General features: G+C 43.8%; 1 protein-coding gene across 6 annotated transcripts in view; it reads left to right on the top strand.

Annotated features, from left to right (window-relative positions):
- The window catches only part of LOC139281436 (chemokine-like protein TAFA-2), a 378326-nt gene that overhangs the window by 348222 nt on the left and 13503 nt on the right, over nt 1–16601 (top strand). For 4 of the 6 annotated variants that reach the window (XR_011596873.1, XR_011596874.1, XR_011596875.1 and 1 more), the window contains 3 exons: nt 7297–7449; nt 9841–9965; nt 10086–10227. Coding sequence is in view for 1 of the 6 variants with exons in the window: in XM_070901600.1 (XP_070757701.1) it covers nt 7297–7449; nt 9841–9965 (278 nt within the window). In the remaining 5 variants the exon portion in view is untranslated. The remainder of the gene's footprint in view (nt 1–7296; nt 7450–9840; nt 9966–10085; nt 10228–16601) is intronic. The other 2 variants (XR_011596876.1, XM_070901600.1) reach the window with 1 other exon arrangement.

Below are 16601 nucleotides of genomic sequence, written 5' to 3'. Positions count from 1 at the left end.
CACAATGGGCTCAAAATTGACCAGGAGTTGCTCCGTTTTTTTTGGAGCAACTTGATTTTTATGGAGTATCTTAAAAATCCCCATTTTACACATTCAATTTGCGGCAGTGTAAGTGAGTTAATTAGGATTTTTTTAGTTTAGTTTTTTTTTCAAAAGGGGGCATTACTAGCCACCTATGCCCATTTTTACCATTTAGGCCACTTTGGACAGCTAATAGTTACTCCAAACTAACTCAGGCCAGCGTATGTGGCCACTTGTAGCCGCTTGTGAAAACCCTTGCGGAAAGTTAAGAAATCAGCGCAGGTAGGTACATCGGAGACCAGTCGGCCTGAGAGAGAGGTGGGAAGGGAAGCGGAGAGGACCTTGCACCAAGACTTACAAAGCACTAAACAAAGCACAACAAGTAATAAGCATTCAAGAAGACATAAAAACATTCAAGAAGAAATAAAAAATAAAACTAAGTCCTACCTTCATCTCAAAACTCAGCCCGGGAAGTCAGTGACCGGCTGGTGCGGGAGGCCACTCGGCTGGGGATAGGTGCGGGATGACAACGCACCGGGAGAACACTCGGCCAGGGATAGGTGCAGGAGCGATTGAAGTGCCATCGGAGAACACACAGGCTGCATGAAGCAAGCTCACCAACCGGACAGGCTGCAACAGGCTGCAGCAAGGGCAAAAGACAAGAGCTTCGTATCCCTTTAAAGATGGCCGTTTGCCAAAGTTCTGCGCTACTGCGCATGCGCAGATATCGCGACTCAACTCCAATACGCATGTGCAGACGTCCCGGCACTGTTTTCAGTACAGGACGCTGGCTCCGCCCCCCCACTCCACTGGCCATGCTGCGCGACGACCGAAGAGAGGCCGGACAGCGTCCAAAGTGGTGAGCGATTTTTTCGGAGCAGTTTTCAACACAGAAAGTTGGCGCATCTCTTGGGCCAATTTTAAGCCCAATGTCAGGACAAAGCAAGCCCAGGGAAAAGCTACAGAGTAAATCCTGCCCTATCCAATAATATGTTTCACACCCAACCTTCAAAAAGCACTCAGTCCCCACCACAAGGCCGTGACTTGCGGCCAGGGTCAGTGGCGAGTTGCAACCCCGCTCCTGGCTCCAGCCCGCTCTGTGAGAAGGATTTTCCACTTATGGGGCTTGTTAAGCCCACCCTGTGAGGCTCCCGGCCAATTGAAAGAAGCGGGTCTGATGACGACATTTGCTGACATGTCATTAGCCAGTTTCCTTAAAGGGACCACATCTACATTCATTTTGACAGTTGTGCTGTCAGTGTTCTGCAGCATTGAGCTGCTGCAAACACTGACAAACACTACACAGAGGTGCACCGCTGTACTCAGGCTCTCCCATGACTCCCTTCATATGCTTATGGAGGGAGGTTCTCTTCCCTTCCAATGGGCGGAAGAGACCAATGCAGCCTGGTTGCACATTGCACAGGAGAGCTCAAGCTGGCTGCAGTGATACAAACATTTGATTCATTATGAAACATTACTGCAGAGCCACACTCAACCTCAACTTCACTCATCACACCCCCATCACTCTGCCTCCCTACCCTACTCCTACACATCATTACTCACACCAACTTACTTTGCACCTCCACCCATCCCTCTCTTTCTACCTACTTCATCACATCTCCATCTCACTAGCCATCCCTCACACTCACCCTCATCCTTGTCCAAGCATACCAACTAACAACACACAAGGGTAGGCACTTGGGTGTTTTCGCCAATGTTCATGTAAATTTCTGTTGCTGTGGTGCCAAACATTGAAATCTTTCTTTTCAACACCTTCCGTTCTTGGACAGATCTGTGTGCACCTTTGGAAGTGGCTTAGTGAATTGCAGTGAATGGTGAGACATAACGGTACCCCTCCCGCAATGGTGAGTGTAAAAGGAATGGCTTGGGCATTGTAGGGATGCTTTATGGTGCTGGTGTTTCCTACATTACCAGGCCCTGTCTGCTCTTTCAGGTGGACATAAGCGAATAAGAGCAGGGCAGTTATCCCCGGTGCCCTGGCCAATATTTATCCCTCAATCAAACATAACAAAAACAGATTATCGAGTCATTATCACATTGCTGTTTGTGGGAGCTTGCTGTGCGCAAATTGGCTGCTGCGTTTCCCACATTACAACAGTGACTACACTCCAAAAGTACCTCAGTGGCTGTAAAGCACTTTGAGATGTCTGGTGGTCGTGAAAGGCGCTATATAAATGGAAGTTCTTCTTTTGGAATTGAGGGGTACATATGACATCATAAGACTAGTTTATTAACATTGCATGAATCCTGAGATTGTAGAGCAGTGAAGTGGGGATTTCGAGCTCTGCTATAATTATAGCGTTAAGAAGGGGTCGCAGGGCTCAAATGAACTAACGGGCTGTTTGCAGTGGTCAGCTTTTAGATTGCTTAAAAGGCAGTTGAATAACATGTTGACTTTGCAATAACTAACCGAGGTAAGCTGCATGACCTAGAAATGGAACCACAAGGGACCTATGAGGGTAGGAAAGCAGAACAATGGGACAGAAGAGAACTGTTAACAGGATACCACTTGGCCTGAGCAAAGGTCAGGCTAACGACAACAGATTGTGGCCACACCAGTCATGCACTTGTTTCTTCGCTTATGAAGGCGCTACCTTAATGTCACATGGGCTAGGCAGAAAACAGAGGCGAGTGATTATGTGACGCAGAAGGAAATTGACCAATCACTGTGCACGCAGGCTTTAAACTAATCAAATTGTACCAAAGGATCGTGCATGAGGTTGAGCATGTAAGTTTAAGTGTATAAAAGGTTGTTTGAAACTACGTATCGTTGGACAGTGACCTGGCTAGACCCATAGCAGGTCACCTACCCACCGGTGCGAATAAAGACTGCTTGAATCTTTGAACACAGACCTGGTGTCGAGTGTTCATTTTAAATACTCCATTACAAACAGCCTTCCAACTATATACATATATATAATACGGCATTTATATTTTTAGCTATGCTTTTCTAAAAAATGCTCCTGAAATAGTATGCTAGACGTGTGTAGTACAAAAATTATTGGGTAAATAGAGCATACTAAGGTAATGAAGCCTCTCATAGGCATTAGGTACTATAAGGTCTCTTTTGGAGCCAATTTAGAGAAAAGATTTCACCTCGTTACTACTTGTGCAATCATAAACTGGTTATTTCTCCTTACATGTACAATTTTGGTACAAATAGAAAACACAGGAGAATTTTATCCTCCTAAAACTTAAATTGCTGCAATTTGCTGTTTTAACCTATTATGAAAGCCTTACACACTGCTCTTCTAGCTTTGAGCTAATAGCAGCTGCCTGTTACCATAGAAACAGGAAATTATTAGGCCTGGTCATGTTTCTCTTGGGCTGGTTCGAGGGCCTACTGAGAATTATAGGGGATTCATTTCCCGATAAGCAAAGCTCACGTACAAATGCTTAACACATTCGGTTTGCATTCCTCTGTATATTTCAAAGTGGTTAATGCCTGCTTAAAAATAACCCACAGAGGAATGTAGAATGAGTGCTGTAAACATTCTTACCATAACTGTACTGGTCCGAGAATTTATCCCCGTAGTCAGATCAGATGCCTCCATAATTAAAATTTATAGTCGCGCTATAAATCCCAGAATCCATTGCAAATTTCAGAAGTCAAGTTCATAAAAATTCCGAGGTAGAAGTATATTTTACTTAAAACATAAATATGTCAGAATGAGTTTACATTTGCTGTTTTTTGTTCATTAAAAACGGTGTTCTTGAATACCAATTGTAACTGACTGGGGTTGAAGTAAAAGATATGAATTGGGCGAACATTGGTCAAAATTAAAATATGACCTTATTAAAATGTTGTGGATTCTGTTGGATTGAGTTTCTTCTTGGCATGGTTTTGGTTTTGCTCAAATTTATTTCATGAATCCTATTACGGAACTATTGCATATTTGTGATATTAAAAGGTTAAGAATGTTTTGTTTCACAATTTAATCTCCCTGTAAATGACGTTCATCTTCTTGAGTGAGTTTTTGACATAAATACCAAACCAGTTGTCTCCATTTGTTTCCTGCGTCAGCTATGGCTCAGTGGGTAGCACACTTGCCTCTGAGTTGAATGGTTGTGGGTTCAAGTTCCACTCTGAGACTTGAGCACAAAAATCTAGGCTGACACTTCAGCGCAGTGCTGAGGGAGTGCTGCACTGTCAGAGGTGCTCTCTTTTGGATGAGACTTTAAATCAAGACCCCCTTCTGCCCTCTCAGGTGGACGCTAAAGATCCCACCAAGGCATTATTTTGAAGAAGAGCAGAGGAGTTATCCCCCGTGTCCTGGCCTGTATTTATCCCTCAGTCAGCATAACAAAAACAGTTTATCTGGTCATTATTACATTGCTGTTTGTGGGAGTTTACTGTGCGCAAGTTGGCTGCCGCGTTTCCACATTACAACGGTGACTATACTCCAAAAGTACTTCATTGGCTGTAAAGTGCTTTGAGACACCCGGTGGTCGTGAAAGGAGCTATATTAATAATCGTTCTTTTTCCTATGCATTTGGCAAACATTCCCTGGTTAAAGACTGATTGTACATACAGACAATTCAAGTCTGATTACAGAGATCACAGATTTCACTATAGAGTAAAAAGAGATTACTGACAACATGATTCTGGGGAGAATTATTTTGATAAACAATGTTAAAATAAAATAAAGAAACTGAAACGTGATGCCCACAGATTAACCTACACAAAATGACAAGTATTTGGAAAATGAGCTTAGCTATCAGGGTTTTTTCCTGTTCAGTATACATGTTATCATTGAATCCTAGAAATTTACAGCACGGAAGGAAGCCATTTCAGCCCATCGTATCCGTGCCGGCCGACCAAGTGCTATCCAGCCTAATCCCACTTTCCAGCTCTAGGTCCCTAGCTCTGTAGGTTACGACACTTTAAGTGCACATCCAAGTATTTTTTAAATGTGGTGAGGGTTCCTGCCTCTACCACCCTTTCAGGCAGTGAGTTCTAGACCCCCACCCCCTCTGGGTGAAGAAATTTCCCCTCATATCTCCTCTAAACCTCCCCCCAATTACTTTAAATCTATGCCCCCTGGTTGTTGACCCCTCTGCCAAGGGAAACAGGTCCTTTCTATCCACTCTATCCAGGGCCCTCATAATTTATACACCTCAATCAGGTCTCCCCTCAGCCTCCTCTGTTCCAAAGGAAACAGACCCAGCATCTCCAATCTTTAATGATCCCTGATAAACATTGTTCAATATTTCCAACAATAAATCATTGTTTATCCACCTTTTTACGATTTTGCCTTAAATAACAAACAGCAGAAATCTGCCCCTCTCTCTATTAGCATAACTGGATGTAACTAAATAACAGAGGCACAGTGATTGTAACCAGTGAGAAATTGATCTATATGGGCTGTGCTGACTGGTTTTAGAAGAGACTCCATTGGATTAGATGTGCAGCTTGTGACCCAGAATCAGTTCCTTAGGGTGACCTTTCCTCATTGACCTACGAATAATGTTGTGTTCCCATCAGCACTTTGTTTAAGATGATTCAAAAATCGGAAATATTGAAAACAATGAGGAAGATAGTAACAGAGTTCAGGACCATAGTCAGACCGGTGAAATGGCAGACTCATGGAAGATGAAATTTAATACAGAGAAGTGTGAAATTATACATTTTGGTAAGAAGAATGAGGAGAGGCAATATGAACTAAATGGGACAATTTTAAAGGGCGTGCAGGAACAGAAAGTCCTGGGGATGTATGTACACAAATCTTTGAAAGTGAAATGGCCAAGTTGAGAAGGCTGTTAAAAAATCATATGGGATCTTTGGCTTTGTTAATGGAGGAATAGCGTACAAAAGCAAGGAAGTTATGCTGAACCTTTATAAAATGTTGGTTAGACCTCAGCTGGGGTATTGTGGCCAATTCTGGGCACCACACTTTAGGAAGGATGTCAAGGCCTTAGAGAGGGCGCAGAAGAGATTTACTGGAATGGTTTCAGGGATGAGGGACTTCAGTTATGTGGAGAGACTGGAGAAGACTTTAAAGCAGAGCAGATAAAGAGGGGATTTGATAGAGGTGTTCAAAATCATGAATGGATTTGATAGAGTTAATAAGGAGAAACTGTTTTCAGAAGGGTCAGTAACTAGTGGACACAGATTTAAGGGGATTGGCAAAAGAACCAGAGGCGACATGAGGAAAAATTTTTTTTTACACAGCGAGTTGTTGTGATCTGGAAGGTGCTGCCTGAAAGGATGGTGGAAGCAGATTCAATAGTAACATTCAAAAGAGAATTGGATAAATACTTGAAGGGAAAAATAATTACAGGGCTATGGGGATAGAGCAGGAGAGTGGGACTAATTGGATAGCTCTACCAAAGAGCCAGCACGATGGGCCATATGGCCTCCTTCTGTGCTGTATCATTTTATGAATCGACTCAGCACAGACCAAGGAATGAACTTACTTGGCTTGTGTGGCTCAGTGTCACATCAAATGTTGCCTTTATGCATTGGTGGACTTTTTAGTCAGATTGCGAAGTGGGATGCAGGAAGGAAAGAAAGAAGAAAGACTATCACTTATATAGAACCTTGCATGACCACCGGACGTCTCAGAGTGCTTTACAACCAATGAAGTACTTTTGGAGTGTAGTCACTGTTGTAATGTAGGAAACGTGGCAGGCAACTTGCGCACAGCAAGCTCCCACAGATAATGACCAGATAATCTGTTTTTGTTATGTTGATTGAGGGATAAATATTGACCAGGTCACCGGGAATAACTCCTCTGCTCTTCTTCAAAATAGTGCTATGGGATCTTTTACGTCCACCTGAGAGAGCAGACGGGGCCTCGGTTTAACGTCTCATCCAAGAGACAGCACCTCCGACACTGTAGCACTCCCTCAGCACTGTGCTGGTACTGTCAGCCTAGATTTATGTGCTCATGTTCCTGGTGTGGGACTTGAACCCACAACCTGCTGACTGAGAGACGAGTGTGCTCCCCCCAAGAAATTGATTGGTTGGGGAGAAGGGATGGCTCAGATGGGGGGAAGAGAGGGGAGGGGGTGGGGGAGGGGCAGTTTCATTACTTTATTCTGTGAACCAGTATTGGATAGTGTTATTCTATCTGAGACCATTTTATTGGGGGCCTTGACCAGACTGAGGCGATGAAGCCCGAAGGGAAGACATTGCTCCCTTAGACAAGCTGCACTGTCAATGCTATGAGCTGGAGTTCACCCCAACGCTATGGCAGACATTTCAGAGTATGTAGTGACTTTCCACTGACCTGCTTGTTTATTGTTGCACAGCTCACCATGTTAAGACTGGCACCTGCGAGGTAGTTGCTCTGCACAGATGTTGCAATAAGAACAAAATTGAAGAACGATCCCAGACGGTGAAGTGCTCCTGTTTTCCAGGACAAGTAGCAGGAACAACACGTGCGGCTCCTTCTTGTGTTGATGGTAGGTTTGCCTTTTTTTTAACATCAAGCACTTGTGAGTTCTTGAATGCGAGAGTAGAAAAACAGTCAATCCCAAACCCTCTCAAGTTTGACAGTATGTCTTTTTTAGTTTCTAGGGTCCTCTCAGATAATTATCAGATTGAACGTCAAACTGTATTCTATCTCATTTTTAACATTGTATTCCTGCACAATTAGTTGGATTGCAACCAATAGCACTTGCCAAGGTAATTAGTTCTGCAATGCAACAAAAAAATTGAAATGAATCCAATTGCAATTTTCAGATAGAATGTTCGCTGAATAATATTTCAAGGGACTCTTCACTCATCATTAATCTTGTGGTGGTTCTGGGTTCCTAACATAGGCAGGAACGATATGCACTGGAAGGGCAGCATATTGACCTGGTGGGCAGCAGCTACCACTGGGACACAGGCTGCGGTCTAGGTTTTATTTGCACAACTTATTGTGGTGCCAAAAGCCAATGCCATAGCCAATCTCTGGCCGGGTACTTAAATTGGCTGCTCACTGCTCCAGCTCAACATACTGTCCAATTTGGCTCCTGATTTTCCAACGGGCTGCCCAAGTGTAAACGTGGCGTTGCGGGTTGGCCACCTGTCATCAAAACCGCCCGATTATCACTTCCATTGATTGTTAGCAGAGCTTTTTGTTTTGAAAGGGTTGTTTTTTGAAAAAAATGGGGAAGGTAACAACGGCTCCTTTAAAACAACTGCGCATTTTCTGTCTGCTGCTCAATGTGGGTCTGCCAATCCTGAGGTCATTGTGATGTCCCTCAAAAGAAAACAAGTGACATCCACCTCTTTCTTGTACCGACGATGCACTTTTTGAGCTCTTTGAAGTCCACTAAGTAGACACATTGGTGGTATCAAAGAAGTAGAATGGTGTGATCAAAAGGAAAAAGAAGCCTAGCCAGCTAATCTCAGTTGGGGAGGGCATGGGCTATACAGTTAACCTCATTGCCCCATGGGCTAAGGGGGAAAATTAGCTCTTCAGTGAACCCTGTTGGAAAAGTGTGCGTATTTCTCCGATGAGGAGTTGCGAAGCTTCCCCACAGTAAAATAGCCAGCCAACACTCAGAATCTGGATTCACGTTTAACGACCCTATGATTCTGCATTCCCGATGGGAAGCACAGGTTGGAGAATTGGGGCTCGAGTGTTGCTGACCCATCTTCAACCCGTGCTCTCAGAGTGCGGCTCCTGATGGAATCCCTGCAAAGAATGTCCACATTGGGGAGGTACTGGAGAGCTGCCAGTCGTTGTGGAACAATAGGTGTATAGGAGCAGGAGGAAGCCATTCAGTTCCTCTAGCCTGTTCTGCCATTCAATTAGATCATGGCTGATCTGTATCCCAACTACACTTTACCTACCTTGGTTCCGTATCCATGAATACCCTTATCTAACAAAAATCTATCAATCTCAGTTTTTAAATTTTCAATTGATCCCTGGAAGAGAGTTCCAGATTTCCACTACCCTTTGTGTGAAGAAGTGCTTCCTGATATCATCCCTGAATGGCCTAGCTCTAATTTTAATATTATGCCGCCTTGTTCTGGACTCCCCCTGCCAGAGGAAATAGTTTATCTCTATCTACCCTATCAACTCCGTTAATCATCTTAAACACCTTAATTAGTCGTCTATACTCAAGGGAATACAAGCCTAGCCTATGCAAGCAATGATACCTCAAGTACATAAGAAATAGGAGCAGAAGTGGGCTATACGGCCCCTCAAGCCTCTATATGGCCCCTCAAGCCTGCTGCGCCATCCAATAAGATTATGGCTGATCTTCTAAATCAACTCCACTTTTCACCATTTTGCAATATCCTTTGATTCCCTTGGTGCCCAAAAATCTATCGATCTCAGTCTTAAATAGACTCAACGACTGAGCATCCACAGCCCTCTGAAGTAGAGAATTTCAAAGATTCACAACCCTCTGAGTGAAGAAATTTCTCCTCATCTCTCTCCTAAATGGCTGACCCCTTATTCTGAAGCTATGCCCCCTAGTTCTGGACTCTCCAGCCAGGGCAAACAGCCTCTCAGCATCTACCCTGTCAAGCCCTCTAAGAATTTTATGTTTCAATGAGATCACTTCTCATTTTTCTGAACTCCATCGAGTATAGGCCCTTTCTACTCAATCTCTCCTCATAGGACAACCCTCTCAGCCCAGGAATCAGTCTTGTGAACCTTCGTTGCACTCTCTCTAAGGCAAGTATATCCTTCCTTCGGTACGGAGACAAAAACTGTACGAGAAGAGGGGAGAAAACTGGAAGGGAAATATAAATGGGCTCCACTGTATCAGGGTAATAATATGACATTGATTTTTGTTTGCCTTTCTAAGGGAAATTAAGTTAATAAACTGTTTACCTGTTTTCTGTTGAATCAGCCTCAATAGTTTTACAGAAATGGTGGTGTCAAATGCAGCCATGTCTTGAAGGAGAAGAATGTAAAGTGCTGCCGGATCGTACTGGTTGGAGCTGTACCTCCAGAAATAAAGTAAAGACAACCAAGGTAAGTCAACCATCTGCAACCTTTCCAACCAGAGAATATTTGAATTTCAGAAGGTGACATTTTTGGATTGCGTGCTTCACAATACAATTGACTTTAACTTGAACTGCATTTATACTGCAGCTGCTGGTCGGAGATTGGTAGGGGTTCCAGCCAGGTAATAGTCCATTCAAACCACCTCGCTGGAACTCCAATTCTCCTGCCATGGATTGACCTCCGCAGGTGGCAGTTCCGGCAACTATCTGAACATTTAAATGAACTCCAGGTAGGTTTACAAAGTGTCTGAGCTGAATTAGGTGGTGCCTTGGGGTTTTCCGTTGGCCTTTCACCTCTGTGACCTGAATTCAAAGCCAGCCCGCATGGATCGACAAACGTATCCTCCGTCCATTGGACCCATGTGAGACGAGCTTGTGCAATTTGAATCCAGTTCCGAGAGGATGTAAAGATCGATTGCTGCTTATTTATTTTTATTTTTTGAAGATGAATGGGGTGCTCTCCTGGTATTGGGACCAGCGTTCCGCCCTCAAGCAACAACACCAAAACAGATTAACGAGCCGGTTATCTCATTGCTGTTTGTGGGACTTTGCTGTGCGCAAATTGGCTGCTCCCATTACGAACACAGCAACAGTGATTACCCTTCAAAAGTAACTCATTGATTGTGAAGCACTTTGGAATGTGCCAAGCATGTGAAAGACGTTATACAAATATGTAGAAAGATAACTTCTTTCATCTTTTTGGTGGACATGGGTCAACATCAAAAAGATGCCTTAATTTGGCTTTCTCACTTCGATAGAACATAAGAACATAAGAAATAGGAGCAGGAGTAGGCCATTTGGCCCCTCGAGCCTGTTCCACCATTTAATAAGATCATGACTGATCTGATCACGGACTCAGCTCCACTTCTCTGACCGTTCTCCATAACCCTTTATTCCTATATCGCTCAAAAATCTGTCTATTTCCACCTTAAATATATTCAATTACCCAGCCTCCACAGCTCTCTGGGGCAGAGAATGCCACAGATTTACAACCCTCAGAGAAGAAATCCCTTCTCATCTCAGTTTTAAATGGGCAGCCCCTTATTCTGAGACTATGCCCCCACGTTTTAGTTTCCCCTATGAGTGAAAATATCTTCTCTGCATCCACCTTGTCGAGCCCCCTCATTATCTTATATGTTTCTAAAGATCACCTCTCATTCTTCTGAACTCCAATGAGTATAGGCCCAACCTATTCAACCTATCTTCATAAGTCAACCCTCTCATCTCTGGAATCAACCTACTGAACCTTCTCTGAACAGCCTCCAATGCAAGTATATCCTTCCTTAATTACGGAGATCAAAACTGTACACAGCACACCAGGTATAGCCTCACCAATACCCTGTACAGTTGTAGCAGGACTTCTCTGCTTTTATGCTCCATCCCCCTTGCAATAAAGGCCAACATTCCATTTGCCTTCCTGATTTCTTGCTGTACCTGCATACTAACTTTTTGTGTTTCATGCACAAGGACCACCAGGTCCCTCTGTACTGCAGCACTTTGCAATTTTTCTCCATTTAAATTATAATTTGCTTATCTATTTTTTCTGCCAAAGTGGATAACCTCACATTTTCCCACATTATACTCCATCTGCCAAATTTGTGGCCACTCACTTAGCCTGTCTATATCCCTTTGCAGATTTCTTGTATCCTCCTCACAATTTGCTCTCCCACAATCTTTGTATCATTAGCAAACTTGACTACATTACGCTTGGTCCCTTCATCCAAATCATTACTTTAGATTGTAAATAGTTGAGGCCCCAGCACCGATCCCTGCGGCACCCACTAGTTACCGTTTGTCAACCGGAAAATGACCCATTTATCCCTACTCTCTGTTTTCTGTTAGTTAGCCAGTCCTCTATCCATGCTAATATTTTACCCCCAACCCCGTGAACTGTTATCTTGTGCAGTAACCTTTTATGTGGCACCTTATTGAATGCCTTCTGGAAATCCAAATACACGACATCCACTGGTTGCCCCTTATCCACCCTGCTCAAGATAGGCCACAAGATAGCTTGTGTGGAAAAAATGTCACACTGGTACAATATAGTTAAGGTGCTGCTCTGAAATTGGGGCTCATGTCTGTTGTTTGGATAGAGTGGAAGGTATTTCACTCTACATTGGGCTGTGCTATACCTGACATTGAGCACCTGAGATGGGAAGAGTTCCATTCCACAGCACTAACATCCTTTAGAGAACACAAAAATTAAAAAAATATATAGTCCAAGAGACCCTACTTGTTTACACACTGGAGTTAAGAACATAATAAATAGGAGCAGGAGTAGGCCATTCGGCCCTTTGAGCCTGCTCTGCCATTCAATAAAATCATGGCTGATCTTTTACTTCAACTCCACCTTCCTGCACTATCCCCATATCCCTTGATTCCCTTACTTTCCAAAAATCTATCAAACTAAGTCTTGAATATACTCAAATATACTCAACGACTGAGCATCCACAGCCATCTGGGGTAGAGAATTTCAAAGATTCACAACCCTATGAGTGAAGAAATATCACTCCTCATCTCAGTCCTATATGGCCGACCCCTTATTCTGAGACTGTGACCCCTAGTTCTAGACTCTCCAGCCAAGGAAAAAATCCTTCCAGCATCTACCCTGTCAAGCACCTTCAGAATTTTATACATTTCAATGAGATCACCGCTCATTCTTCTAAACTCTCGATAAACTCTAGAATAGGCCTTGTCTACTCAATCTCTCCTCTTAGGACAATCCCCCCTAAATTCTACGTGGTGTCAAACTAAACTTATGTGCGCTGATTCCTCCAAGCAGTCTTTACTTCTCTGCAGTCAAGTTAGGTCAGGTCAGTCCCCAATTCTGTATTAATACTGCAACCTTGGCGTCAGTGTGAAGCAAAAACCTCTTTGGTGTAACCCATGAAAGTAAATACACCAATCGCTCACTTCCAGTGGGGGTGGGGGGGAGTGGGGGGGACCTGCTCACTGGTCAGAGAATCAGTGCTGTAGTCCCAACCCTGTCCTGTGCTGGGAGCGTGGGATAGGTGAATTTACTCTGTAATGTAAATGCGCCCAATGAATCTGGTTCAGGCAAGTTGAGCCTGTGCAGATTTCAATGCAATGGTTGCTATCACTGTAATGTATGCATCTGTGAGTATACCCACAGGTTTGTAGAGCTGTTGTCACTCGATGCGGAGCGGAGCGGAGCGGGCAGGTCGGAGGGCCTCTTTGTGGGACTGCTCCTGGGCCTGGCCAAGGTGGCCATTAACCGGTCCAGGCAGTGGTCGGTCGAGGGGGTCGTTCAGCCTGACTGCCTGTCTCTCTTCCATGACTACTTTCGCGCCAGGGTGTCCCTGGAGATGGAGCACGCGGTGTCTACCGGTACGCTCGTGGCCTTCCATGAGAGGTGGACACCGGAGGGACTGGAGTGCATCATTACAGCAGGGGACAGAATTTTAATTTGATTTGACAAGGTTCCTGTTAATATTTAATTGGAAAGTTTGTGGGTTTTGGTGTCCTTACAAAAGGGGACACTTGGTTTAATGTTACAATTAAAATAGTTGTAGAGCTGTTGTATTGTGCATGGCTTAGCCAGTCACATGATGTTCACAAGACTCAATAAAACTCCAATCAGTTGGGTCTAGGTCATCCACAATGATGCATGCAGTTGTGAGCCTAGTGGATGAACTGGTAATATGTAGTGCGATTGTTAAACCTTTGTTAGTAAACCAACCAGTTCTTAATAGCAATGTGTTGCTATGAATTCCTAAGCAAAGAACTCATGACGCAAATACATTACAATCACTTTCATTGTCGGGAGTAGCTTTCTGCTTTCACTCGGCATGCCTGGCTTTTAAACCATAAATTGCTCGCGACAGTGGCTGTTTAACCTGTGGATGTGATCTTTGGACCAGACCTTCCAATACCCTTTGTGTAATTTTCACAGAAGCATGAGCAATGCAATCACCTCTGTGTCCGTCTCCCACAGACAATATCAGTGACCAAATAGAGCAGCTGAAGTAGTTTCTTTTTGTGTACTGTCTGCTATTCTCGCTTGGCTAAATGCTTTACCTCAGCATTGGAACCGTCAAACAGACTAAATTTCATGGTTCTTGACAAATGACCCTGCTTCCACATGCACTGTAAGCAACAGTCACCACCTCAGGAATGACTGCACTCTCACCAGTCAGCAGGTATCCTCAGTGATATCTTCGACAAATGAAGGACTCACTGAATAATCCCTTATTCACAAAACACATGGCAGGACAACTATCTGTACTAGTGAGCTTTGTCTTTAAATATAGAGTAAAAAAAACAAAAACCTAAAAAATATTTTCAAGATTATTATGATCCATGTGTCACTTTTTTTCCTAAATAGTCACCTGCCATCATCATTTACCAAATTAATCTTCAACTGCCCTGAGCCACATCTGAAACCACAAAAGAGGTAGGCTTTCGACTTTAGAACAGGGGGGGGGCAGTGGAGTAGGGGAAGAGGAGGGTGCGGGGGAAGGGATGGGTGCGGGGGCGGAGGATTGCCTGGGCAAAAGGCAAAGAGGGAAGTCGGGTGAGGAAGGATCACATGCCTGTAACAGAGCCCGTAACGGATGTGAAATCGGGGAAGCGGGGCGGGAGGGGGATGGGTAGGGAGCGGTGTCCTTTACAGGCATAAAATCGTCCCCAGCCACTTTCACCTCTCTGCAACATGCATCCCGGTGGTGCCTTACACCCAGCCACTAAAGACCAAATTGCAGATGTTACAGGGTAGAAATTCTGGTCTCTGCTGTCCCTGTACAAAACAACCAACAGGCTCGGGCTAATATCCTCTCTGAGCTGCTGTAAGGGGTTTCCATCAGAAAGTTGGCCATCATCATTTCTACCTGCTGGACTTCTTCCCCCAGCGCTTTATACATGGAGTGGCTGAAATGCCTCGGTCTGGGAGGGCGCTGCAGGAATGTACCATGGCAATGGGTGGGGGGGAGGGGGGGGTGGTGCTGGAATTTAGGGCCTGACCTGGTTCAGTTGGGTCTTTTACGCTTTTCTGACCCAATGTTGGCATCAGAAGAGGAGACACTGCAGAAGTGGCGCCCACAATGCCTACATCCTAAGATTGATTGCCGTTAACAAAGTGGCAATTGCGGAATCTATTCTATTTTTGAATCAAAAATGTCCCGCGGTCTTTGACGGGAGCAGCACCTCCCCATCACAGGGAGCAGATACACTAGAAGTCCTGGAAATGATCTCCTTTGTGCAAGTGACTCATCCTTGGGATTTGGGACATGGCTAGCAGCCAGAAGTTCCACCGCTCTGATTGTCTTCCAGCGGTATTTCATGCCTCCTGAAATTTCAGGCCCAGAGTCTTTACTGAGTAAGAACTAGAACTAATTGAAAACACTTTTCAACTAAACATAATTATACCAAAACAAAATTATAGCATTAAACTGGAGTCATGTGTCATTTTACACTGTTGCCTCCATCCTATCGAGTGATTTGCAACAGTGCACAAGACCTTGAATGGAAAATAAATTATAGATAAACATTTGTATGTCATGTGAGGCGACCTTATTATCCAAAACATTTTCAGAATATCACATTACGTCATTTGCATATTGCCATCGGACCACTGCTCTTTACCTCCGACTGTGGCTCTTTGACACCCATTCTCAAAATTCTCTTAATAAGAATGAAAATCATTTGGACATCTCAACATTAAATAACATGAATTGCTGCTCTTCAATAGTGAGCCAAAGTGAGGTTTTAGGTACTGTGGCTCAATATAAACATGTAATAAATATAAAATACTTTTTTAAATTGACAAATTTAATCCACTGAACATAGTTAGAACTCATCAATACCATTTTAGTTCCACAAATTGGTAATCACAAATTTACATTTCCTACATTGAATGATGCCCAAATTTTAAAAATATCTACACGGCAATATATTCCACTTTCAGCTGAAATGGGCTCACTAATTTCATTCATTTCAAGATGGTAATCACTCACTAAACAGTCCATCTATTAGGTGTAGCCATTTAGCACATGACCTGCTCAGACCATTTTGACCTCCGTCTGCCTTGGCACAAGGTTAAAATCATAGAAAAGTACAGCACAGAAGGAGGCCATTTGGCCTATCGAGTCTGTGCCTGCTCTTCCGAAAAGCAATCCCATTAGTCCCACTGCCCCACTATTTCCCCATATCCCTGCCATTTTGTTTTCCTTCAAGTATTTATCCAACTCCCTTTTGAAGACTACCACTGAATCTGCAATCACCGCCCTATCAGGCAGTGCATTCCAAATCCTAACCACTCGTTGCATAAAAAAATGTTTTTCCTCATGTCGCCTCTGGTTCTTTTGCCAATCACCTTGAATCTGTGCCCCCTAGCTATCGAACCTTCAGCCACTGGAAACAGTTTCACTTTATTTACTCCCTATCTAAACCCCTTCAGCTGACTCTGCATTCACTGTGCTAGGTGGCAGGCCAGAAATTAATGCCCCTGAAACAAAACTTAGTTCTCTTCCATACACAAAATTCCTCTATATGCCTGACTAATTCCAAAATTTGGGTTGTGTTTCTTTCCCTCAGATTTTCTGCAGGATGAGGAAGGGCACCTCAGATAAGCTCGTGAGGAGCATCA

This window comes from Pristiophorus japonicus, chromosome 15 (genome assembly GCF_044704955.1).
Source record: "Pristiophorus japonicus isolate sPriJap1 chromosome 15, sPriJap1.hap1, whole genome shotgun sequence".
Lineage (NCBI taxonomy): Eukaryota > Metazoa > Chordata > Chondrichthyes > Pristiophoridae > Pristiophorus > Pristiophorus japonicus.
The sequence above is the reverse complement of the archived record's forward strand: the minus strand, read 5'-3'. Positions and strand labels throughout refer to the sequence as shown.